The sequence below is a fragment of the Mauremys mutica genome, chromosome 5, assembly GCF_020497125.1.
Source record: "Mauremys mutica isolate MM-2020 ecotype Southern chromosome 5, ASM2049712v1, whole genome shotgun sequence".
NCBI lineage: Eukaryota > Metazoa > Chordata > Testudines > Geoemydidae > Mauremys > Mauremys mutica.
The window spans coordinates 92,154,488-92,181,497 of NC_059076.1; the positions used below are offsets into that span (position 1 = coordinate 92,154,488).

Consider the following 27,010-nt stretch of genomic DNA (forward strand, 5'->3'; position numbering starts at 1 on the left):
CGGCCCCTGAGGACACTGATTTGAATACGCAAATAACCGTTCTCATGGCCCCGCCCACCCCGCTGTGTCTAAGCGGAGACCGCTCTAAGCAGCCGAATAACTGCTCGGGCTCGCGGCTGCTTCACACCGAGGTGCTACAGCGCCAGCCAAGGGGGGCTCTGCCCTGCAGCAGGGACAGTGCCACGCGACCCCGCCCCTCCGCAGGGCCCAGCCCTGACACACCCTTCCCCGGGCCGCGAGTAGAACCAGCTGCACCCCCACCCACCCCGTGTGTGCCATGCAGGTGAAAGCAGAGCCTGACTCGGAGGGGGCAGCCGCCGACACTGCAGGCGGACGGGGGGGGTGAGCCCAGCTGGAGGGGGAAGGGTTGGGGTGGGAGAGCTGAGCTGGGGGGTGGAAAGGGGCGGGAGTGAGAGCTAAGGGGTGTGGGTGGGAGCCAGCTGTATGCAGAAGCGAGAGAGGGAGCTGGGGGAAGGGCAGGCCGCATGCACCCACAGGCAGGGTTGCGGGGAAGGTGTGTAATTTCAGGCAAGGGGGTGTCCGACATGCAGCAGTGCTGTGAAGATGCTGTCAGGGAAACTGGATGAAAAGGGTGACGCTGGGGGCTGCTGAGCAAGATGTGAAGCTGTACAGCAGTATCAATGGTGTGGATGGATTTGTATGATCAGATGTGTGAAGGTTAGGGTGACCAGATAGCAAGTGTGAAAAATCGGGACGGGGGTTGGGGGTAATAGCACCTATATAAGAAAAAGCCCCAAATATTGGGACTGTCCCTATAAAATTGGGACATCTGGTCACTCTAGCGAAGGTGTGGAAGCTGGCACTGGGGAGGGAGTGCCACAAAGATGTGGACACTGTGGGGGGGAGGGGAAGCTGTAAGAAGGTGGGGAAGCTGTGATGGATGGAGGAGTTGGGTGTGCTGGTTTTCAGGATACCCAGGACTATGAGTCAGCTTGTTACCCACTGCCTCTAGTTGTAGGGATTCTTGCCTATGGTGACTGGAGGTTAGCTCCCTGACACCACCAGTCTTAAAGCCACTCAGTCACCCTCCTGCAGGCTCTTCCAGCCATGTCTTTGCCTTGCAGGTTAACAAGAGGTGCACCCCAGTCCCTTTGTCTATCTGAAGCATTCCCCTGTGGTTTCCAGCCCCTGGTACTGGCTACTCACAGAAATCCCAGATTCTCTGCTCCCAAAGGAGCATTGTACCCTCAGTTTACGAGTTTTATATTAAATCATCATTCCTGTGTAACACACTGCACTTATGAGCACTTACAATAAAATCAAAGAAGGTTTAAGAAAGAACAGAAGTCCCACTGGAAACATGAGTGTGATGGAAACAAATGGTTCCAATACAAAACAAAACAATAAAACAAGAACTAGGATGTATACTTATAGTTAGTTACCTTTCCTATCTGATAAAGCAGCAGTTCTCAACCAGGGTTCTGAGGCTCCCTGGGGGGCCGTGAGCAGGTTTCAGGGGGTCTGCCAAGCAGGGCCGGTGCTAGACTCACTGGGGCCCAGAATAGAAAGCCCCAACCCCGCCATATGGGGCTGAAGCCGAAGCCTGAGCAACTTAGCTTTACAGAGCCCTCTGGGGCATAGAGCCCTGGCCAATTGTCCTGCTTGCTATCCCTTAATGCTGACCCTGGCTTTTATATGGAGAAAAACTGTGTTATGGAACAAGTTGGGCCTGGAGTTTTTATAGCATGTTGAGAGGAGGACGGATGGCTCAGAAAGAAAAAGGTTGAGAACCTCTGTAATAAAGTAGGTGTTTACCCCAAAAGTACAGTCTGTGGCAGAGATAATAGATTGGATCCTGGTTTGCTATTCTTGAAACACTCCTGTACTCAACAAGATGGCTCCTTAGTGAAGGGATACAGAGTGTCTTTCTCCACACTGATATATTGAATCAGTCTTTTGTCTTTATTCACAGACAGGATGATCCTCTGTCTAACATTCCTTTTTTCCTCCAAGTGGATTTGATTGTTTGTAGTTGTCATGGTTTTCCATTGACAGTTCTGGGATGGATCAAGGACAATTGAAGCTTGCGTTACATCATTGGCTGATCAGAAAGGGGTGACAACTCCCTCCCACTTGGAACATATGATTCCATGATAACCAAGTTGTACTTCAGTATCATAAGGCATAGTTTTCAATATAGTTACATTATTCCTCAAATATTACCCATATGCACATCTTGCAATGATTATGCATCTTGGTAAGTTTTAAGCTTTCAGTAGAGATTCACATACTATCCTTCATGGATATATACTGTGAAAATAGTGTATTAGGTGTAGTGAGTTTGTCAGGTCTGAGATAGGAGTTGCTTGTAAAGACCAGTTTGCCTGTTTGCACCAATGGGGCCTCTGTGTCACATTGGTGTGTAGGAGCAGGATTTTATAATGTCCCATAAGAATTAATGTATGATTTGATTTCATCCTGTCAGCCACCCTTTTTGAATAGCAGAAAGGAATGACCAGAACAATCCTTATGACTGATTATGGTCACCTTTTTGTTTTAGGATAAGTTATAATGTCTACTATGGTTTCCTATATGTATTACAAATTAGGCATTCTAGTTACATATACATTTATTTGTTTTAAGGTTTTAGTAAGTAAGAGACAGGATCTTGTATCTATGTTAAGCAGATTAGAGGAATGTTGAGGGCCTGAAGCCCCAATGTGAATTGTTTTAGTTATAAGATTTAGCAAGGCTTGATTTACAATGTATTCTGCTAAATATACAATGCTGCTGTCTGTATATCTTTGAAGGTTTCTGTAAGAGATTGTTTGTGTGAATGAGGAATGCGTGCATCAAGAAAAGATAAGGTGTGAAAGCCATCACAAATGTCCAGATGGTCAAAAAGAAGTGAGAAACTTGGAAAGACCAGAAGGCAATCAGAAAACATCCATTGTATCCGATGCTAAACATATTAGCAGCATTGACAACCTCAGAGGTGAGGCAGGCACCCCCGAAGATGAGACAACAAATAGGAGATAACGATGGGAAGCCCAACAATAACCATCAAATGATAACACCACTTAAGGACTAATGATTACAGGATAACATTGCAAAATGCATGGACTCAAAAGGGAATTTATAACTATAAAGCTGGGGTGTTTTGCTGTGGAACTCTGGGTTCAGTCCTGCAAAGCCTCGGAGCATCGGATTGCGACCGACAAGAGCCCATCTCCACACTCGTGCTCAATCTAACTGTCCATTACAACAGACTGGTAACTATAAACATCACTGGCAGAACTCTGTGTGTGTGTGTGTATGTGTGTGTGTGACTGAAAAGCATATGCTAACTGTTGTATTTTCAATAAATGCTGCGTATTTGCCTTCCTCTATAAAGATCCCGTGTGCTTTGTTTAAGCATAACAGGTGAAAGTGTCAACACTGTGGAGTGTGGGAATCCATACAAATGAATCAAACCTGCAGATTGTTTTGTGGGGTGGGGGAGTAGAGGGAGCTGCCTGTATCATGATTAAGGTTAAGATTCTGTCATAGGTATTTTTAGTAAAAGTAAGGAACAGATTGCAGGCAATAAACAAAAATTCACAGACGTGCATGACCCTGACTTTTACTAAAAATACCCTATAGGGGGAGACAAATAGAGTGCTGCTGGGTGCTTACAGCTGCTCCAGCCCAACTGCTGCTGCTCCTGCAGTAGAGGCTGAGCACTGCTGCTCCACTGCTGGGGCCACAGTTTCAGCGACCCTGGGGCTGACATCTGCTTCCGCCCTGCCCCAAAAGCAGTCATAGAGTTCCTGGAAAGTCACAGAATCTGTGAACTCTGTGACAGAATTGTATCCTTAATCATGATCAATAGAACTGGAGTCAGAGGGTCAATGTTCCCTGGGGCCAACTGTTGATGGGACACCAGGGGAACTAGTGGAGTTAGGCTGGAAGCAACTCAACCACGTGGACAGAGCAGTCCACAGAGTTTAATAACATTGCACTTATTCAACTTAACCTGCATTCAGCTTCAGTCTTTGCAAATGAAACATGGTGGCAGTGTCTGACCAGTGAGTACTCTGAAGTGCAGCATCTGACCATGTCTGCCCCGGTCGGTCTGAAGCCCTCTGGATTTTGAAGATACAAACCTACCCCAGCGATAGGCCCAGTGGAAGGAGGAGTTCCAGATGTACACGGAGCTGGTCATGTGGGAGGACTACAACAGCAGGAAAAGTATAACTAATATGTTACTTTATTGGACAAAGAGATCTGCAGCACTCTGAAGCTCACCATGCCTCAAGCCTCACAGCAGTCCTATGAACCCTGGGAACCTATTGCTCCACAAAGCAGAAGAAAACTGGAGTGACACAAGTTTTTCACTAGAGACCAATCTGAAAGGGTGGAGATAGACCTTATGCACACTGACTGCTGCGTGCAGTTTTGGGGGCTTGGCAGACTCCCAGTTTGGAATGTGATAGTCAGTGAGTTATGATACTTTTTTGGTCTCTTTTTGGTTGTATGGTTTAGTGATGTACAGGTCAGACAAGATGATTTAATGGTCCCTTCTGGCCTTACATTTTATGACTTGGAATCATCACCTGTGGAAATGGCTGCACTGGTAAGGGGATCTCACATTATACAGAGGCTTAGACAATACACATGGTGTTGGAATTATTATTATCAGTGATACAGGTTATCTCTGACACCAGTATAACCGTAAATTCATTTATTACACTTAAAGGCCAAATGATATTCAAACAGCTGCTCCAAAGTGCCTTAACTACCTAAGCAATCATCAGACCCATACAATAACATGCAGTTATTAGTATTGGGCAGGTACTGACAACAAGACTAGTCCTTGGGTCCTCAAATCTATGTTGACTGACTCTAAGTTGTACAGGCAGGCAGACACTAGCAAGTGACCCCACCTATTCTTTCCCCTTTTATACCTTTATAATACATCTATGTATCTAACATCAATCAGTTTTAGGTCTCCACTTTTGTCAAAACCAGTCTGAACCATCCCTGACTATTTGGTTGGCAAGTGTCCAGGGACTTCAAAGATTCCCTTCACAATAGTTTACTTATCTTTATCATAGCTGCAGTTGTCCTAGGAACTTTTTCTCTATTATTCATTCCTTTTAATTAGTCCTTGCTAATAAAGGCTCCAAATTTAATTTCTTCTTTTACCTAACAAAGCATTCTTTCAAGGTTTCATTTTTTTATTTTTAGCAAAGCAAATTAAACCTATATATTCCTACACATGGGTGTGCAGTTGAAGCCTCGGGAGAAAGGATGAAAGCTCCAGGAGGGGCAGCACTCCCAGAAATATGTACAGTGAGACAATAGCAAAGGAGAGCAGGTGGCCAGGATTGAATATCCACAGTGAGATGCATTTACTGTGGGAGGCAGTATGAGCAGGTAAAGGAAAAAGGCCCAGCACTAGGACACCACTGCAAGGAATATGGCAGGTTGAACAATACTAGCAGTGTGTGCAAGAACAGACAAAGGTCTCAGAAAGCTTTAGTCACACTGCACAAGAGGGGAATAACTCATCACAGTGGTGATCACATCATGACTCTTTCCTTGAGTCCAAGAACACCTGAGGTTCAGTCTGTTGGGACAGGAAAGCAACAAGGGACAATACCAACTGCTATGTATGCAACAATGTTGATGGGGAAACGGTCTCTGCGATAGCAGCTGGATAGTGCACCTTCCTGCAGTGTGATTCATTGGGGTGAATTTGTTCTTTACAAAGAGCAAGAACAATCTAATAATGTACAATGAGGACACATTGTAGCCCATAGGAAAATGTGATCTCCTGGTGACTAACCTGAAAAAATAACAGGTGGCACCAGCTGAAGTTTGTAGTAGTGGATCATATGCACCACGGACCCTTGGGGCATAAAGTGGTACAAGACATGAATGTGATCATGGTGCAGTGTCAGAATTTTATAGTCTATGGGAAGTCCCATAGACAATGGAAACAATTTTAAAAGTAAATGGGATGTTTTCAAAAGTAACAGGTACCTCAAAGGAAAGCTGTGACTGAAAGTAGACCCCACAATGGAACCATAGTGCTTACCATGAAGAAAAATTCCAGTTGCACTACATAATCAAGTATGCAAGGATCTGAAAAGTGTGCAGAGTAGGGATATCATAGCACCTGTAGAGACTAGTCACATCTTGATTAAGCAGCATGATAGTGGTAAAGAAGTCATCAGGCAAATTATGCATCTGCGTAGACTCGAAGCCATTGAACTGGGCATTGAAAAGATGCAAATGTTGACTGCTTATAATTGATTACATCTTGGCAGAACTTTCTAAAGCCAGAATTCTTATGATCTGTGATGTGAGGAACGGGATTTGGCACATAAACCTTGATTAAAAAGTCCAGCATGTTGACAACTTTTGCAACACCATTTGTTCACTACAGATGGCTGTACATACCCAGGTGTTCCAGAGAAGACTCACCCAAGGGCTGGAAGGACTCCTGGGGTAAAAATAATTGCAGATGATATCCTCACTGTAGGCAAAGTGAGCAATAAGGCAGAAGCTGAACTAGACAATTACTGAAAACTACAAGATTTTGTACAGTGATGCAGGGACAATAACATAACTCAGCCTGGAAAAAATATGACTCAGGCAGCATGAGGAGACATATAATGGATATCTGCTCAGAGCAGAGGAACTGAAAGTAGATTCCCAACAAGATCAAGGCAGTCAGAGACATGCCAGCACCAGTGGATGTAAAAGTTCTTCTTCAGAGGAATGGTACATTTTCTCTCCACATCTGATTGCAGTAGCAGAACTCATACATCAGTTCACAAGGCAGGATATTGAGTGGGACTGGGCAGGTCTCCAACAGCAAACATTTGACATGCTGAAGCAAATGATAATGGATGCACTTGTCCTGAAGTACTACCAGCCAGGAGGGAAACTGACACTCCAATGTGATGAATCAGAAAAAGGATTGGGTGTGACTTTTTTGCAGAAGCCGCCAATCGCTTGTGCCAGGAGACCCCTGTCAGAGACTGAACAGGTGTACACCCAAATAGAAAAAGAGCTTCTGGCTTTTTGAGTGGTATGATTTTACCATGGCCAGCCAGTAATAGTGCAATCAGACCACAAGTGACCCCTGGAGACAATCATGGCAAAGCCTCTTCATAGTGCTCCAAAGAGGTTGCAGTGCACAGTGATGCACCTCCAGCACTACCAGGTAGAGATCAGATATTTTCCAAGATGTTAAAGGTTGTTATCTGACACCCTGAGCAGAACAATTGACTCAGCATCAGTGAGTTGGGGAAAGGGAATCAGGGAATTGAATCTATTATCATGCTACGCTATTGCCCAGTTTTAACAATGAAGCTGATGGAAATCAAAGAGGCTATGGAAAAGAACATTCAACTACAGGTCAACAAGAGAGCGATATTTTCAGGCTGGCCAGAAGACAAAAGTCAAGTACCTGAGCGGAACCATATTTTCAAATTAAAGATTAGCTATGTGTGCATGATAAAATCATGTTTCAAGGGAAGAGAGCTGTTGTTCCTGCCTCATTATGTAAGGATGTTATGCAAAAATTAATGCCTCACACCTTGACAATGACAGCAGTCTTAGGTTCGAGAGTGTTTACTGGTTGGGAATTTTTACACAACTCCGCTCCTTGATAGAAGAGTGTGACATCTGCCAGTTGTGTGATAACAGAAAGAGACTCTGTTCCCATGTTAGCTGCCCACCCAACCTTAGGGAAAAGTGGGAGTGGACTTATTTACCTTCAAGGAAAAGCAGCACTTGATTACAGTGGACTACTATTCAAATTTTTGGGAGGTTGATGACCTTCTTGATACAAGAAGCAAGTCAGTGACTGGTAAACTGAAGGTCCACTTTGCAAGATAGGGCATTCACCAACAGTGGACACCAGTTTGCCTGCGAAGAATTAAAGGAATTTGCATCCAGATGAGAGTTTGGCCATTGCACCTCCTCCCCAGCATACTCACAGAGTAATGGCAAGGTGAAATCAGCTGTGAAAACACCTAAAACTGTTACACAAGGCTGGTTCTTTTGGTTCAGGCCCTCCTGTTAGCATTTTTGGCACACAGGAATACCTCATTATGCAGGTGCCAATAGTCCAGCACAGACACTGATGGGACAAGGGACCAAAAATCCTGTTACCAATGAGAGATCAGTTGCAGCCAGAAGGCTGGTGACACCACCAAGAGGAGATGGCCAGCTATCAGAGAAAGCAGGCACTACAGTACACTTACAGTACAGGCACTTCCCTGTGGTGGGAAGAACATCTCAACTGCCCAACACTGTGGCCTTTAATTTCAAAAGGGGGAACTATACAAAAATGAGGGGGATAGTTAGACAAAAGTTAAAAGGTACAGTGACTAAAGTGAAATCCCTGCAAGTTGCGTGGGCCCTTTTTAAAGACACCATAATAGAGGCCCAACTTCAATGTATACCCCAAATTAAGAAAAACAGTAAAAGAACTAAAAAAGAGCCACCGTGGCTTAACAACCATGTAAAAGAAGCAGTGAGAGATAAAAAGACTTCCTTTAAAAAGTGGAAGTCAAATCCTAGTGAGGCAAATAGAAAGGAGCACAAACGCTGCCAACTTAAGTGCAAGAGTGTAATAAGAAAAGCCAAAGAGGAGTTTGAAGAACGGCTAGCCAAAAACTCCAAAGGTAATAACAAAATGTTTTTTAAGTACATCAGAAGCAGGAAGCCTGCTAAACAACCAGTGGGGCCCCTTGACGATCAAAATTCAAAAGGAGCGCTTAAAGATGATAAAGTCATTGCGGAGAAACTAAATGGATTCTTTGCTTCAGTCTTCACGGCTGAGGATGTTAGGGAGATTCCCAAACCTGAGCTGGCTTTTGTAGGTGACAAATCTGAGGAACTGTCACAGATTGAAGTGTCACTAGAGGAGGTTTTGGAATTAATTGATAAACTCAACATTAACAAGTCACCGGGACCAGATGGCATTCACCCAAGAGTTCTGAAAGAACTCAAATGTGAAGTTGCTGAACTATTAACTAAGGTTTGTAACCTATCCTTTAAATCGGCTTCGGTACCCAATGACTGGAAGTTAGCTAATGTAACGCCAATATTTAAAAATGGCTCTAGGGGTGATCCCGGCAATTACAGACCGGTAAGTCTAACGTCGGTACCGGGCAAATTAGTTGAAACAATAGTAAAGAATAAAATTGTCAGACACATAGAAAAACATAAACTCTTGAGCAATAGTCAACATGGTTTCTGTAAAGGGAAATCGTGTCTTACTAATCTATTAGAGTTCTTTGAAGGGGTCAACAAACATGTGGACAAGGGGGATCCGGTGGACATAGTGTACTTAGATTTCCAGAAAGCCTTTGACAAGGTCCCTCACCAAAGGCTCTTACGTAAATTAAGCTGTCATGGGATAAAAGGAAAGGTCCTTTCATGGACTGAGAACTGGTTAAAGGACAGGGAACAAAGGGTAGGAATTAATGGTAAATTCTCAGAATGGAGAGGGGTAACTAGTGGTGTTCCCCAAGGGTCAGTCCTAGGACCAATCCTATTCAATTTATTCATAAATGATCTGGAGAAAGGGGTAAACAGTGAGGTGGCAAAGTTTGCAGATGATACTAAACTGCTCAAGATAGTTAAGACCAAAGCAGATTGTGAAGAACTTCAAAAAGATCTCACAAAACTAAGTGATTGGGCAACAAAATGGCAAATGAAATTTAATGTGGATAAATGTAAAGTAATGCACATTGGAAAAAATAACCCCAACTATACATACAACATGATGGGGGCTAATTTAGCTACAACGAGTCAGGAAAAAGATCTTGGAGTTATCGTGGATAGTTCTCTGAAGATGTCCACGCAGTGTGCAGAGGCGGTCAAAAAAGCAAACAGGATGTTAGGAATCATTAAAAAGGGGATAGAGAATAAGACTGAGAATATATTATTGCCCTTATATAAATCCATGGTATGCCCACATCTCGAATACTGTGTACAGATGTGGTCTCCTCACCTCAAAAAAGATATTCTAGCACTAGAAAAGGTTCAGAAAAGAGCAACTCAAATGATTAGGGGTTTAGAGAGGGTCCCATATGAGGAAAGATTAAAGAGGCTAGGACTCTTCAGTTTGGAAAAGAGAAGACTAAGGGGGGACATGATAGAGGTATATAAAATCATGAGTGATGTTGAGAAAGTGGATAAGGAAAAGTTATTTACTTATTCCCATAATACAAGAACTAGGGGTCACCAAATGAAATTAATAGGCAGCAGGTTTAAAACAAATAAAAGGAAGTTCTTCTTCACACAGCGCACAGTCAACTTGTGGAACTCCTTACCTGAGGAGGTTGTGAAGGCTAGGACTATAACAATGTTTAAAAGGGGACTGGATAAATTCATGGTGGCTAAGTCCATAAATGGCTATTAGCCAGGATGGGTAAGAATGGTGTCCCTAGCCTCTGTTCGTCAGAGGATGGAGATGGATGGCAGGAGAGAGATCACTTGATCATTGCCTGTTAGGTTCACTCCCTCAGGGGCACCTGGCATTGGCCACTGTCGGTAGACAGATACTGGGCTAGATGGACCTCTGGTCTGACCCGGTACGGCCTTTCTTATGTTCTTATGTTCTTAACTGGTCAGCCAAGGACTACCGGCCCTGAATATAGACACTCCTGCGAGGATCCAGCTATCAGAAAGACACTGAGAAGGCATGGATTCAAGGAGTCTTGTGGGATACAGTGGTACCAAAGTCATACAAGGTGACTACTCAAGAGGGACAAGTAATCTACAGGAAGAGGGTACTTATGAGTCAGCAGACACAACGCTCATAGAACCTACAGAGATGATCATAGAATGGTGAGACAGAGAACCATCCAGAGGCCAGTCCCACGAGAAGGGAGGAGACACCACAGAAGACAGTTTGCTATACTTGGAGACAGAGAGAGATCACTCTTGGCATGGTCATCTGTTGAGGAGACAAAACTATTTCAAAGACTATGTAACAAGCTGAATCTGTAGTAAAGGCAAGACTCCAACTCGGCTCCGTGTTAGCAACCTCTGGCCAAAGGGACATGGGGTCTGGCCGTCAATTATTTTTATTTAATATTTATATTAAAATGTTTGTAAAAATAGGGAAGATGTATCATGATCAGTGGAACTGGAGTCAGAAGGCCTATGTTCCCTGGAGAGACTGTTATGGATGAGACACCAGGGGAACTGAGAACTGGTGGAGATAGGCAGGAAGCAACTCAGTCACATGGGCAGAGCAATCCACAGGGTTTAATTATGTTCCTGTGTTCAACTTAAGGTGCATTCAGCTTCACTCTTTGCAAATGAAACAGTGTCTGAAGATTTCAGTGCTGCTAGGGAAGGAAGGTCACTGCATGAAGATCCCAGAGCTGAGAACTGTGGACAGGAAGCTACATCAAGCTATCACAACTGGGGACTGGATGATGTATACAAAGAGAGGGGATGTGAGGAGCTTTGGTCTGTAAATTGTGAAGTGGGTGCAGTGGAGAGAGATCTGTGCAAATTCCAAACCAGTGGCACAAGAGAAGAGCTCTTTGAAGTCTTCCAAGTTCAGAATTGGACCAAATCAATGGGATTTCTTGCACTGACTTCAAGGAGAAAAGGAGCTAACATAGGTTGTCATAATGGGCAGGATCCTTTGCTTTGACCAAGTTGCATGAAGCCCAGAATGAGGCGGGGACAAAGATGGTGTTATGCTACTTTTGTGTTCCTCTGATATTATGACCAGCACAACTTAAAGTATCCTCAGGACTGCTCTAAAATTTGTGTCCTGGCCAAAAGGCTATTACTTTATCAGGAATTGCTGGGGCTAGATACCTGGCCATGCCCTCTTATTCTGCAGAAGGCCATGCAAGCAGACTTTGTGTCTCGTTATCTCATGAGAGAGGTGAAAAGAAGCCTTAGGAGGACTGAGACTCTGATTCAGTAGGTTTGAGAATTTTAGTGCAAACTATACATACAAATGATGACTGGGAACTTTTGCAGAGTAAGAGTCAATCAAGGTGCTCAGGTACCAGGGAAAGCATGTAAAAGAAGCAGTGAGAGATAAAAAGACTTCCTTTAAAAAGTGGAAGTCAAATCCTAGTGAGGCAAATAGAAAGGAGCACAAACACTGCCAACTTAAGTGCAAGAGTGTAATAAGAAAAGCCAAAGAGGAGTTTGAAGAACGGCTAGCCAAAAACTCCAAAGGTAATAACAAAATGTTTTTTAAGTACATCAGAAGCAGGAAGCCTGCTAAACAACCAGTGGGGCCCCTTGATGATCAAAATTCAAAAGGAGCGCTTAAAGATGATAAAGTCATTGCGGAGAAACTAAATGGATTCTTTGCTTCAGTCTTCACGGCTGAGGATGTTAGGGAGATCCCCAAACCTGAGCTGGCTTTTGTAGGTGACAAATCTGAGGAACTGTCACAGATTGAAGTGTCACTAGAGGAGGTTTTGGAATTAATTGATAAACTCAACATTAACAAGTCACCGGGACCAGATGGCATTCACCCAAGAGTTCTGAAAGAACTCAAATGTGAAGTTGCGGAACTATTAACTAAGGTTTGTAACCTGTCCTTTAAATCGGCTTCGGTACCCAATGACTGGAAGTTAGCTAATGTAACGCCAATATTTAAAAAGGGCTCTAGGGGTGATCCCGTCAATTACAGACCGGTAAGTCTAACGTCGGTACCGGGCAAATTAGTTGAAACAATAGTAAAGAATAAAATTGTCAGACACATAGAAAAACATAAACTCTTGAGCAATAGTCAACATGGTTTCTGTAAAGGGAAATCGTGTCTTACTAATCTATTAGAGTTCTTTGAAGGGGTCAACAAACATGTGGACAAGGGGGATCCGGTGGACATAGTGTACTTAGATTTCCAGAAAGCCTTTGACAAGGTCCCTCACCAAAGGCTCTTACGTAAATTAAGCTGTCATGGGATAAAAGGAAAGGTCCTTTCATGGATTGAGAACTGGTTAATGGACAGGGAACAAAGGGTAGGAATTAATGGTAAATTCTCAGAATGGAGAGGGGTAACTAGTGGTGTTCCCCAAGGGTCAGTCCTAGGACCAATCCTATTCAATTTATTCATAAATGATCTGGAGAAAGGGGTAAACAGTGAGGTGGCAAAGTTTGCAGATGATACTAAACTGCTCAAGATAGTTAAGACCAAAGCAGATTGTGAAGAACTTCAAAAAGATCTCACAAAACTAAGTGATTGGGCAACAAAATGGCAAATGAAATTTAATGTGGATAAATGTAAAGTAATGCACATTGGAAAGAATAACCCCAACTATACATACAACATGATGGGGGCTAATTTAGCTACAACGAGTCAGGAAAAAGATCTTGGAGTTATCGTGGATAGTTCTCTGAAGATGTCCACGCAGTGTGCAGAGGCGGTCAAAAAAGCAAACAGGATGTTAGGAATCATTAAAAAGGGGATAGAGAATAAGACTGAGAATATATTATTGCCCTTATATAAATCCATGGTACGCCCACATCTCGAATACTGTGTACAGATGTGGTCTCCTCACCTCAAAAAAGATATTCTAGCACTAGAAAAGGTTCAGAAAAGAGCAACTAAAATGATTAGGGGTTTAGAGAGGGTCCCTTATGAGGAAAGATTAAAGAGGCTAGGACTCTTCAGTTTGGAAAAGAGAAGACTAAGGGGGGACATGATAGAGGTATATAAAATCATGAGTGATGTTGAGAAAGTGGATAAGGAAAAGTTATTTACTTATTTCCATAATACAAGAACTAGGGGTCACCAAATGAAATTAATAGGCAGCAGGTTTAAAACAAATAAAAGGAAGTTCTTCTTCATGCAGCGCACAGTCAACTTGTGGAACTCCTTACCTGAGGAGGTTGTGAAGTCTAGGACTATAACAATGTTTAAAAGGGGACTGGATAAATTCATGGTGGCTAAGTCCATAAATGGCTATTAGCCAGGATGGGTAAGAATGGTGTCCCTAGCCTCTGTTCGTCAGAGGATGGAGATGGATGGCAGGAGAGAGATCACTTGATCATTGCCTGTTAGGTTCACTCCCTCAGGGGCACCTGGCATTGGCCACTGTCGGTAGACAGATACTGGGCTAGATGGACCTTTGGTCTGACCCGGTACGGCCTTTCTTATGTTCTTATGTTCTAAAGCAGTGTGGTATAAATATCTAGATAGATAACAATTAATTTAGAGGGACAATTTTTCTGGGGAAACAATTAATTTAGAGGGACAATGTTTCCCTTTACAAATAGATCATCAAGAATGGAAATGGAAATGTCAATTTTTAAGAGTTAACTTGATAGTTAATATGCACCAGAACAACCAAAGGCTATGCTTCTGTTACTAGGGAGTTTGTTTTTTTGTGGGTTGGCACCTTTCTTACAACAGAAATGAATTCTATTATTGAAGATCAGACATGTCATACTGTAAAAATGTCACTTCATTTGTTTTACTCAAGATTCCCCATTTAGGATTTAATGTTTTAAAAAAATTGATCCATTATACTTGCATACTATACACTACACATATATTGTTATTAAATGCATACAATGCTATGCAAAGTTACTTATTCCCTGGCCCAAAGAATTTACAGTCATAAGAGTGGTTAATACTTTAAAGTTGCTTAAACTATGTAAGAATGGATTGTTGTAAAGTAGTATTTAAATTGCTCTTGAAGTGTCAGTTGGCTATACATTTTTTAGATTTGAAATTAATTCATTAAATTAACTAGATATCTTTAAATTATTCACTTATTAATTTAAATAGTCAAGTCTTTGTGTGAGCGCTGTACTCTTGTAAGCAATCCAGTGCCTTTTTAGCTAATGTTTCTTCTGTCAGTTAACAAATCCTCTGAACGCTTCCATTTGAGCTGATTTTCAAAACATGCTTTTGCCTGATTTATAAGAAGCATCTATTTTATATTGGTGTATTCCAATTTTAACTTTCAAGAGACGGTACATAAATCCTTATTTGAAGAGAGAGAAAACAGGCTATTTCCATTGATTTAATCATCAGACACCTCAGGAAGCTAGAGGTCATATTCTGAAATTCATCTATGTGTTTATTCTCTGGAATCATAAAGGGTTCTGAATAATTATACATCCCAAAGTGATATACATACTGTATAAGGCAAGGTTGCCTAACCTATGACCCGTGGGCAGTACACGGCCCACCAGAGCATTTCATAAGGCCCACAGCTGCTTCAACACAATATACTAACGGCTGATTCATTAGTGTTTTGTCGCCATGTTTACATCATTTTAGTTTAATCAAGTGTGTAACTAGACAATACTGTACATACTGTTGCTATCTAAATACATAGGAAACAAGCTGAACTTAAAATATTAAATCAATACAGCTGACTTTAAATCTTATTAAAATATGTAGAATCTATTTGGTCCACATAAGGTTGTGCTTAGCTTTATGTAGTCCTCCTCTGCAATGAGGTTGGGCACCACTGGTAAAAGGGAATCTTGTTGTAGTTAATTTTGTTAAAAAAAAGTATAGTGAAATTTCTCAGGAGTTTTAGGTGCTGATGTTCAGGGTGAATTTGATTTAAATCATGATTTAAATCACTAGTCAGGAAGACTCACTTTAATCATGGATTTCTACATAAAAGTGCATTCTTGTTGGTTATTACTAACCTGAAGATCCTGTATGTTCAGACATGTTCCTTTTATCATCTTCAATGCCGCTTTCTCCTGAGAAGGAACACTTCTCATGATGTTGTTTCATTCGGGAAACCAGGCCTTGCATTTCTTTGTTGCACTGTTTGCATTTTGCATGCATGCCTGTCTTACCCACAGGTAGAGGAACTTCATTAAAATATTCCCAAACTGAGTCTCTTTTACGGCCTGCTGCCATTATAGGTTTTCCCTTCTAGTGAGAGAATGGTATGACAGATCTGACATCAATGAAGACTTCTGGAATATGCTGCTCAAACAGTTTCACTTTTGTTTTTACTGCCTGTCTCTCCCTTCTCACATTTATCTCCAGATTTGTTCTCCTTGTCCAGATCTATTCCATCCCCAGCAATCTTCTATTCATTGAACTTTTTGAAACTTTGCACTTTTAGAGAGAGGTATGGAATTGACTCTGTGTATACAAATTTGCAGAGGGACAATAGGGTTGAAGTCTGTTGTTTCTCACCTCTGTATATTATTTATTTATTTATTTCAAAACATTTTTGCTGTTAACAAGCATGTTATCTCTGGAGACTGTGATAACCTCAGGACAGACAGTTGCCAGGGGCGGGGGGAGGAGTCAGTCCCAGAGGGTTAAAAGGCCCTCCTCCTTATCAACTGAGAGGCAACTACAGGTCAAGCAGGTTCAGCTGAGAAAGGGTTACCAAGGTAGCAAATTAGAATCAGCTGAGGGGAGCTACCTGAGGGTAATTAGGATCAGCTGGTTCCAACTTGGAGCTGCCTGAGACCTTTTTAAACCCCTTCCTGGGAGGAAGGAAGGGGGGGGGAAAGCAGAGAGAGAAGGAGCCTGGCTACCAGGAGTGTTGAAGCAGCAAGCCTCCCCAGGCAGGGCGGCAGGACACTCTCCTACAAGGCAGGGTAAAAAATACTTTAATTAAGACTGGTGAGAAGACAGGGAACAGACTTCCCCTGAGTCCTAAGGGGGACTGCATTACCCTAGCCGGTCTCACCAGAGCTAAAAACAGCAGAGGCTGGGGAGACTGAGACGGGACTTTGCCACACGTGGTGTCAGGGGTGGGATGTGAGTGAGACTTTGCGGCAATCCGTCTCGGGGCAGGGTAAAAGCACCCCAAAAAAAAAAAAAAAAAAAAAAGGAAGGTGTAGTGAAGGCATTGGTGCAGGCCACTGCGGCCCAGCAAGAAGCTACCAGGGTGCAGATGGCTGCCCAGCAGGAGGCGGTACGAATGCAGCAGGAGACAAATCAACTCCTGATGAGCCAGGCGGCTCAGGATCGAGCCACCTTGCATGAGGTTGTGAACCAGCTAAAGGCCCTGACCACCCTAACGCACGGCCCCCATGGGACTCGGCCCCTGCACGCCAGCCGCTACTTACAGAAGATGACAGTGGATGATGACGTGGAGGTGTATCTCCTTGCGTTTGAGAGGACGGCCCGGCGGGAGGCCTGGCCCCAAGACCAGTGGGCCAGTATCCTGGCACCTTTTCTGTGTGGGGAGGCACAGAAAGCGTATTTTGATATGGCAACAGAAGCAGCTTCCCATTACTCCCAGCTAAAGGCGGAGATCCTGGCAAGGTCTGGCGTGACGACAGCTATAAGGGCGCAGAGGTTCCATGAGTGGAAATACCGAGCCAACAAAGCCCCGAGGTCCCAGCTGTTTGACCTGATCCATCTGGCCCGGAAGTGGCTGTGCCCCGAGACCCGCCGGCCGGAGGAAGTCGTGGAAACCATAGTTGTGGACAGGTACATGAGAGGGCTACCACCGGACATACGAGGATGGGTCAGTCAAAATGATCCCTCCTCCTATGATGAGCTAGTTGCCCTTGTAGAGAGACGTCTAGCAGCACAGGAACTCTCTCGGACCACTGGGGAAGGGAGGCGCCAGGATAGGAGGCAAGGCTACGTACCAAGGGCCCGAGTTGCCATAGCTCCAGGCCGAACTATGGCAGGGAAGAAGGAGGACGAAGAGCAGCCAAAGTACTTGGAGGGACCTGGGGACTGGGAGAGAGAGACTCGGGGGTAAGGCCCCACAGCCCAAAAATTAAGGGGCTGCCCCGAGGAGGGTACCGATGCTATGCATGTGGAGAGATAGGGCATATAGCTGCCCAATGCCCAAACCTAGAGGAGCCCATGCAATGTGACCTGGGAAATCTAGAAGAGTCATGTGACCTGATAAGCCTAGTAGGAGTAGCGATGGTCCCTCATAGATATACTAGGCAAGTTAAAATGAATGGTATATAGACCACCGCGTTAGTAGACTCAGGAAGTGCAGTCACGCTGGTCTCGGGAAAGCTGGTCGGGTATGATCAACTATCCCGGGCCAAGCGCACAGGGATATCCTGTGTCCACGGGGATGTAAATTACTATCCGACCATCCGAGTGAAAATAGAGGTCCAAGGAAACCCCACTAAGGTGATGGCGGGGATGGTCCCGAAACTCCCCTACCCAGTCCTCATAGGACGAGACTTCCCAGGGTTTGGCAGTCTACTTCCTGGAGAGGAGTCAGAAGAAGATAACACCCCAGAGAGCAATGGGGTGGCCTCAGTAGTTAGCCACCCCCCAGCCTTCCAAGAATTTGCCCAGGACTTATTCTCGCCCCCTGGGAAAACCAGGAAGACTCGGCAAGAAAGGAGGGCAGATAAGAGGAGGGGAACGAGCATCTTGGCCCAGAATCAGAAGCCTATACTCGTAGGGGAGAGAGTTGGCCCAACGGACGAGGGGACTAGGCAGGAGGTTGGGGAGCCAGTAGCCGGGCCCAGTTCCCCAGGGACCTCCCTTGATGGGGAGGGGGAGATAGAACCCTCTGAGTTGGGGCAACTTGGAACTTCACTAGAGAATTTTGGACAGGATCAGGCCAATGATCCAGTATACCAGAACATTCGCAAAGAAGTAGTGGAGGTGAATGGGGTCCCTGTGGAAGGGAGAGCCAAGGGCCCAGGGCCGTATTATATGATCAAGAAGGATCTGCTGTACCGTGTTGTCCGTATCCAAGAGCAAGTCGTGGAACAGCTCCTAGTACCACAGAAACATCAGAGGGGCGTGATGGAGCTAGCTCACAGCCATTTGTTCGGGGGACATCTAGGGGTAGATAAAACCCTGGACCGAATTCTACAGAGGTTTTTTTGGCCTGGAATATATGCAGCGGTCCGACGATATTGTGCCTCCTGTCCAGAATGCCAGTTACACGGGCCCCGACCCCGCTTAAGGGCACCTTTGGTACCTCTCCCGATTATTGAAGTCCCCTTTGAGCGGATAGCTATGGACCTAGTAGGGCCGTTAGAAAGATCAGCCCGGGGCCATCAGCACATACTGGTGGTGCTAGATTACGCCACCCGATACCCCGAGGCCATTCCCCTACGGAACACTACGTCCAAGACCATAGCTAAAGAATTAATCCAAATTTTCGCTAGAGTGGGAATACCCAAAGAGATCCTGACAGATCAAGGAACTCCCTTTGTGTCTAAATTAATGAAGGATCTATGTGCAATGCTCCACATAAGGACCCTAAGGACATCAGTCTATCATCCGCAGACCGATGGCCTCGTCGAGCGTTTTAATAGGACGTTGAAGAACATGATACGAAAGGTGGTGAGCCGGGATGGGAGGAACTGGGACACCCTGCTACCGTACCTAATGTTTGCGATCAGGGAGGTGCCTCAGAGTTCGACTGGGTTTTCCCCGTTCGAACTGTTATATGGTCGCCACCCCCGCGGCATACTGGACATTGCCAAAGAAAGTTGGGAAGAACAGCCGAACCCAGGGAGAAACGTCATCGAGCATGTGTTGCAGATGAAAGACAGGATAGCCCAAGTCACTCCCATAGTGCGGGAACACATGGAGAGAGCACAAGGGGCCCAACAAACATATTACAATCGCCAGGCGACGATCCGAAAATTCCAGGTGGGAGATCGGGTGATGGTACTCGTACCCACAGCAGAGAGCAAGCTCCTGGCCAGATGGCAGGGGCCATACAAGGTAATAGAAGCCGTTGGAGAGGTCGATTACAAAGTCCGACAGCCCGGACGCCGGAAGCTGGAACAAATCTATCATGTGAACCTGTTGAAACCTTGGCAAGACAGAGAAGCGCATGTGGTCACTATAGGGTCACCCCCTCCCGAGAGCAACCTGCCTGGCCAAGTGGGAATATCCCCAGAATTGACCTCTGACCAACGAGCGGAGGTGTTCCACATGATTGAACGCAACCAGGACGTGTTCTCAGAAAAGCCAGGCAGGACTACTGAGGTTCACCATCACATCCTCACAGAGCCTGGAGTGAAGGTGAATGTAAAGCCATACCAGATCCCGGAGGCGAAAAGAGAAGAGATCAAGTCAGAAGTCAGGAAAATGTTGAAGTTAGGGGTCATTGAAGAGTCTCATAGCCAATGGTCAAGCCCAGTGGTCCTAGTACCTAAGCCGGATGGCAGTATGAGGTTTTGCAATGACTTCCGGAAACTGAATGAGGTGTCCCAATTTGATGCGTACCCTATACCCCGGATAGATGAGCTAATTGACCGACTGGGGAAAGCACGATTTTTGTCCACCCTTGACCTGACTAAGGGTTATTGGCAAATTCCCTTGGCCAGGGCCGACAAAGAGAAGACGGCCTTTTCAACTCCAGAGGGACTGTATCAATACACTGTCCTCCCATTCGGTTTACATGGGGCTCCTGCCACCTTCCAACGACTCATGGACAAACTGTTACGCCCACATGGCAGGTATGCGGCCGCCTATCTTGATGACGTCATTATACATAGTCCGGATTGGGAGACGCACTTGGGGAAGGTGGAAGCAGTCCTGGACACCTTGAGGAAGGCAGGGCTGACTGCAAATCCCTCCAAATGCGCAATTGGGCTAGCAGAAGCCAAATACCTTGGATATATAGTGGGGAGAGGTGTGGTAAAGCCCCAACTCAACAAGTTAGAGGCAATACAGAATTGGCCCTGACCTGTCCGGAAGAAACAGGTCAGAGCATTCCTGGGGCTGGTGGGGTACTACAGGCGGTTCATCCCCCACTTCGCCACCAGGGCATGCCCGCTAACTGACCTAACGAAAGCCCGTGGCCCAGATATAGTGAAATGGTCTAGCGCGGCTGAGGAGGCATTTGCAGATCTGCGGACCGCGCTCTGCACTGACCCAGTGCTGGTAGCTCCAGACTGGGAGAAGGAGTTTATCTTGCAAACGGATGCCTCAGAAGTTGGGTTGGGAGCGGTGCTTTCACAACTGGTTGGAGCGGAAGAACACCCCGTCCTGTTCCTCAGTAGGAAACTCCTGCCCAGGGAACGGAAATATGCCGTAGTTGAAAAGGAATGCCTGGCCGTAAAGTGGGCCATTGAAAGTCTTCGCTATTACCTACTCGGACGGAAGTTTACCCTTGTCACGGACCATGCTCCCCTGAAGTGGATGCATCAAAACAAAGAGAAAAATGCGAGAGTGACCAGGTGGTTCCTGTCGCTACAACCCTTCCACTTCAGAGTACAACATAGGTCTGGAATCAAGCATGGCAACGCGGATGGCCTTTCAAGGGTACACTGTTTTGCCGACCCAAGTAGCCCAACCCTGTAGCGTTGAGCAGGGGGGGGGGATGTGTGATAAACTCAGGACAGACAGTTGCCAGAGGGGGGGGGGAGGAGTCAGTCCCAGAGGGTTAAAAGGCCCTCCTCCTTATCGACTGAGAGGCAACTACAGGTCAAGCAGGTTCAGCTGAGAAAGGGTTACCAAGGTAGCAAATTAGAATCAGCTGAGGGGAGCTACCTGAGGGTAATTAGGATCAGCTGGTTCCAACTTGGAGCTGCCTGAGACCTTTTTAAACCCCTTCCTGGGAGGAAGGAAGGGGGTGGGGGAAAGCAGAGAGAGAAGGAGCCTGGCTACCAGGAGTGTTGAAGCAGCAAGCCTCCCCAGGCAGGGCGGCAGGACACTCTCCTACAAGGCAGGGTAAAAAATACTTTAATTAAGACTGGTGAGAAGACAGGGAACAGACTTCCCCTGAGTCCTAAGGGGGACTGCATTACCCTAGCCGGTCTCACCAGAGCTAAAAACAGCAGAGGCTGGGGAGACTGAGACGGGACTTTGCCACAAGACACAAATCCACAGTTTGAGAACTGCAAAACTAAGCATCTCTGATGGTATCTTCTAGACTGAGCACTGAGTCCCATTGGGAAGATAGAAAGATTAACCTAAATAATCTATACAGAAGCTCCTGGAACCCCATAAAATTGGGTCCCTAATCTGTGAACTATTGGAACTCATTTACAAAATTTTTCTTGAACATTACATGACTATATTGTCTCATAATATGGAATTAGAATTTATAATCCTTATTCCATGATGAGATATCTTTGAACTATAATGTATCTTAATTAAAACTATCTCTAGAAAAGGTTTTTTCCTTAAAAAGCATTTTATCAAAAAAATCCGATTTAAATTAAAAAAAATCAGATTTTTTTTAAATCATTGTTTTTTTAGCTACCCTGCCGATGTTACATTCTAGTGAAGGAAAACACATATTCAATAATTTACCAATTGTTGCCTTGTCTTGGCATAAAAGCCATATTATCAACTCCAAATGCTCAAAAATCATGACTCAAGACCTTAAAAATAAATTAATAAATAAAACTTGAGTTGTTAGGGCTCATGTTTAAGTGAAAACTGAGAGTCTCATTTAATTATCTGACTTTGCAAACTGGGGCCTTATAAATAGTACCAAATAGTGTGAGTCTTGGCAACGCTGCAAAAAGGATCAGTCAAAGTTTGCCTCCTCTGTGCCACATACTGGTTGTCTTCATTATAGATTTTGCTTTCCACTTCCAGCAGTTTCTGAAGGTGCAGCATGTAGAGAAATCTGTATGTATATCTGGATATTACTTGAGGCATTACAAAAAAAATGTTCCATGAGCATGGGGAAATGTCATATTGTAGTGCACTGACCTTTGGCTTTCTATTTGTAGTACTTCAGGATTGCTTTTTCAAATCTCCTTTTCAAATGCTATAGAGAAATAAAGTTTCTTCTTCGAGTGTTGTCCCGGTGAGTACTCCACTTCAGGAGATTGTGTGCCCGTGTGCCTCTAGGAGAATTTTGACAGCAGTACCCAGTTGGGCCACATATGCACTTGCCCCATCTTGCGCCTGTAGCGGCGGTTAACGAGCATTTTGTGGCCAACACCCACTCAGTTCCTTCTTAAACACCCTTGGTCCGAGTTGGAGCTCTGGCAGTGCCTCTGCACGACTTACCTTTGGATATAAGATTAGCAGTATAGTGCAGTAGATAGAATAGTTAGTTAGAATTTGTTCCCTTTTTTCTCCCTGTTAAAATATATATATCTTATTTTTATTTTTACATTTCGTTCAACCCTCTTGGGGACAATTTTACCTGAGAATGCCCAGGTCTCCTGGCTTTAAATGTTGCCTCTCCTGCTGAGAGGCAATTCCAGTCTCAGACAGACATTCCCAGTGTGTCCACTGCTTGCGGGGTAATACACGTACATCAGAAGTGCTTCCATTGCCACAATCTTAAGGCCCATGCCTTAAGCAGGAAAGCGAGGGACCTTAAACTTAATCCTTATGGAGAAATCTCTCTGCCCAGCCTCTGATCTGGGACCGCAAATGCCTCCTACTTCAATTTCTGACAGACCTCCCCCACTGACTCTGCATGGGAGGGACCAGAAAAAGGGCAAAGAAGAGAGCTACCACTTCTCCTACAAAGGGAGCCTCCAAAAAGAAGTGTTCTTCAACTTTCTCCACATCCTCAGTACTGACCGTGCTGCAGCTAAGTACCTACGGGTCGGCAAGATCTTCTGGTACAGCCGATACCACTAAAGCCAAAGACCCTAAGTGGGCAGGCTCTCAGAAGGACAGCAGAGACAAGACTGCCCCTTCTACTATAGCACTGACTGCAGCAGCTAAACACTCAGTACTGAGCACCTCTGGAAGTGCCTCGGTTCATGGCACCATCTCTCTGGCACATAGTGCAGAGACAGTGGTACCAAAGTCTATTTTACCTCCTTTGGTACAGACAGCCTCGGCACTGGTCTTCCCAGTGCCACAACAACTCCCAGTTCCACAACAATTATTGCCAATGCCATCTTCAGTACTGAGATCTCTTGGAATACAGCAGTTTCTTTGACGTAAGGACCTAGTAGTTGCTGCGGCATGAGAATCACTTCTTCTCGGTACCAGTATAGTGTCGGTACATTCAGCACCGTTACACACACCAACAAACAGATCTTCCCCTCCTTTTTCTAGTGAGGAAGGCGACGATGAGGAAGGAGATGTTTATTCTTCACACCACTCTTCACCCATCCAGGGAATCATCAGACCAGACCAGATCTAAAGGAACAGCCGGGACACCGTTCCAGAGATGACACTCAGGGGTGGTATGGGCATCCATGGATGCCACCACCAATGCCATTTCCACCATAGTGACCATATTGGGACCTGTGGGCAATATATAGGCAACATTATTCCATGCCTCCCAGTATCTCCAGGGAAAGACAGAGAAGCTCCACATCGGCATCAGAGACGGGACTCTGCGAATCCCCTGGGCAGACTTTTGAGGAAACGGAAGAAGCTCTAGACCAGGATGTCACTCCTGCAACTAACACTTCCTCCTCTTCAGCCAGTTTGTTTACTTTGCACAGCCACCCGCAGCTCCCAGTGGCCGCGGTTTGCTGTTCCCGGCCAATGGGAGCTGCAGGAAATGGCAGCCAGCACGACTCTCAGGGCCAGCCTTATCGTGAGGCTAGCTGAGGCAGCCACCTCAGATGCCAGACTTGGGGGGGGGAGCTCAAAGGACGCCCCCATGCCCCCTCGCTTGGGCCAAAACTTTGAAAGGTCTCAATTCTGCCTTCTTCCTGTTCTACTCCTCTCATGGTACTGCTCTGCTACCTACCCCAATAAAGGAGAACTAACAACTTAAAATGCCTTGTTCAAAAATTTTAAGTATCATTTAACTTTCAAATGCCTGAAGCCATGGCCTCTCCACTTTGTCACCATTGGGGATTTCACGCCAGTAATGTGTTGGATTGAAACTTTTATTTTCATTGTCTTTGGGGAACATGAAGTTTTTCACTTGCTATGGCCCATGCAGTACAAGGAAGTCCCTCAGGCTACTGCTCAAGTGGGTCCACAGTCCTGGATCACCTAGGCTTAAGGAACTAAACTCAGCAGCAGCTGTTTCTTGCACCTCCACCACACTGTTCTCTGATCTACACTTTTCTTCAGGAATGTGCATGGTTACATCCATCTGAGATGGTGATATGAATGCTGCAGTAGCTGCCAGGTCACCTGCACTCTGACTAACTGGAGGATCAGGCATCTCCTCGCTACTCACATCCTCACTGGGGCCGGAAGGCTCACCGTGAACGTTTGTGTCTGTGTATCTCAGGAGAGCTCCTTCCTGCTTAGATAGAAAAGCTTCCTTTGCTTTCTTTCTTCTTCTGAATGCTGCCCCAGAGGGGCGTTTTCTTCTTTCACTCATGACTACTGTTCTGTGCCCACTATAGTGGCTCTCAACACTCAGTTGAAGCGGACAAATAAGCAGGCTGGTAGCAGGGCCTGAGTGAGGGAAGATATCAGCGTCTTAAGGGCCTAACTGGCTCCTACTACTTCAGTTGACTGCCTGTTCTCCTCAAGTGGGTTCAGGGAAGCAGCAGGAAACAGGAAGCTCCCTGAGAAGCTGGTGTTAATCAGTCCAGGGTCCTGTGGGTGCTAGAGAGGTACATAAGAGGCTCCTCCTCCTTTCTCTCCCTGCAGCTTTCTGTTATTGCCTCTCCCTTTTTCTCCTGCCTGCCTGTTACATCTCTTGTGCCCTCCTTCCTCCAGCACAGCACTCCACCATCTCTGTGCATCGAGAGCAGGGAAAATACATATGCACCAGCAGCAGACACAATTTTCTACACTCTGGGTCCTATTGGCGCCCCACCCCCCCACGCACACACACACAGTCTGGCACATGAGGTGGTGGTACTGTTGCATTTTCTGTCTTTCTTCGGGGCTTTCTTAGGTATATATTACTCTAAGCGCTAAAGGAATGATTTCACCCTTAGCAGACTTTGAGATATATATATTTTAGCATTTGAGCTGTGGGATTTTAGACTGTGACACCTTTGTGGAATGGTTTACCCAACAAGCAAAAAAATTAAATAGCATTCATTATGTGAAAGGTCTTGTGTAGTGTTCTTGTTCATAGGTATCGTTTTCCTTCCCAGGGACTGCATGTTGGTTCAAGTGAACAGTGTTTATGAAACACTTTTTTGTATAACCTTTTGTCTTATATGTTAAAACAGTGCTATTTGTTTCCACCATAAAACGTTGTGGCATTTACAAATAAGGTAGTATATCAGAGTTAACTGTACATGTTTTGATTAACTACCTAATTTAGAAATCTGTTATGACAATAAGTGAATATTTTCTTGTTGTCCATATCTGAAGATATACATCAGTTGTCCTACTCGGATATTCCATCATTCCAAAATAAATTGCTATAATAAACAGATACTTCTGATAGCAAACGTAATCTCAATAAAATAAAAATATAATTTTGTCAAATTGCAAGCAGTTTCTTTCTGTTGAGTGTCCCATTGATGTTCCCGTATATTTTTAAAATTCCACATTCATGTGTTCTATATTATAAAAAGGAACCATTAGTCATAGTATTTATGGTGGCTTCTTAATGTTAATACTGATTTAAAAGAAAGTTTATTTTTGTTTTCAATTTTCTAAGCTTGATTTTATATTTCGTATTCATAAATTCAATATTTCCTCCTTAGCAATCAATACAGAAGTTGTGATATCAGTTCTCTCCTGGATAGAATAGTCCAGAATGTACTGCTGTCTTTTCTTTGTCCAGGCTTGGTTATAATTTTGACCTATTTTATTGTAATGTCATGCCCTTTATTATAAGTCAAAGTGCACAAGGGAACATTCTTGTTTAAACAACAATACAGTAGTAGATTAACCTGTTGATTTTTGTTTTGTTTCATAATTTCAAAATAGGATCCAAATGAAGATACGGAATGGAATGACATATTAAGAGATTTTGGAATTCTACCTCCAAAAGATGAGCCAAAAGATGAAACTGAAGAAATGGTTTTACGTTTACAGAAAGAAGCAGAGGGCAAGTAAAGTTTAAAAATTATGCTCTTAATATAGCAAAGTATGAAGATCTGAGGACTCTTCAGAAACATTTATCATGACACAAAAGTTCTAACGTAATTCCACTCTTTAAAATAGAATACTTTGGTTATTTTATTTGGTAGCGTTTTTTTATTTTTAATTTTCATTTATTTGTGATTGGTTATTTTATTCAGTGCAATATACTTGTAAAATAACAGAATAATAGCACAATAAAATATATAGATGTGCTAATAACAAATA

General features: G+C 44.5%; 1 protein-coding gene across 2 annotated transcripts in view; it reads left to right on the plus strand.

The window, feature by feature from the left end:
* Positions 1-27,010, plus strand: part of PDCL2 (phosducin like 2) — a 44,963-nt gene continuing 17,953 nt past the window's right edge. Inside the window, exons 1-2 of one of the 2 annotated variants that reach the window (XM_045017581.1) lie at positions 1-131; positions 26,630-26,750. In XM_045017581.1, the coding sequence (XP_044873516.1) occupies positions 45-131; positions 26,630-26,750 (208 nt within the window). In that variant the 5' untranslated portion in view covers positions 1-44. Of the gene's footprint in view, positions 284-26,629; positions 26,751-27,010 lie in introns of both variants that reach the window. The other variant, XM_045017583.1, reaches the window with a different exon arrangement.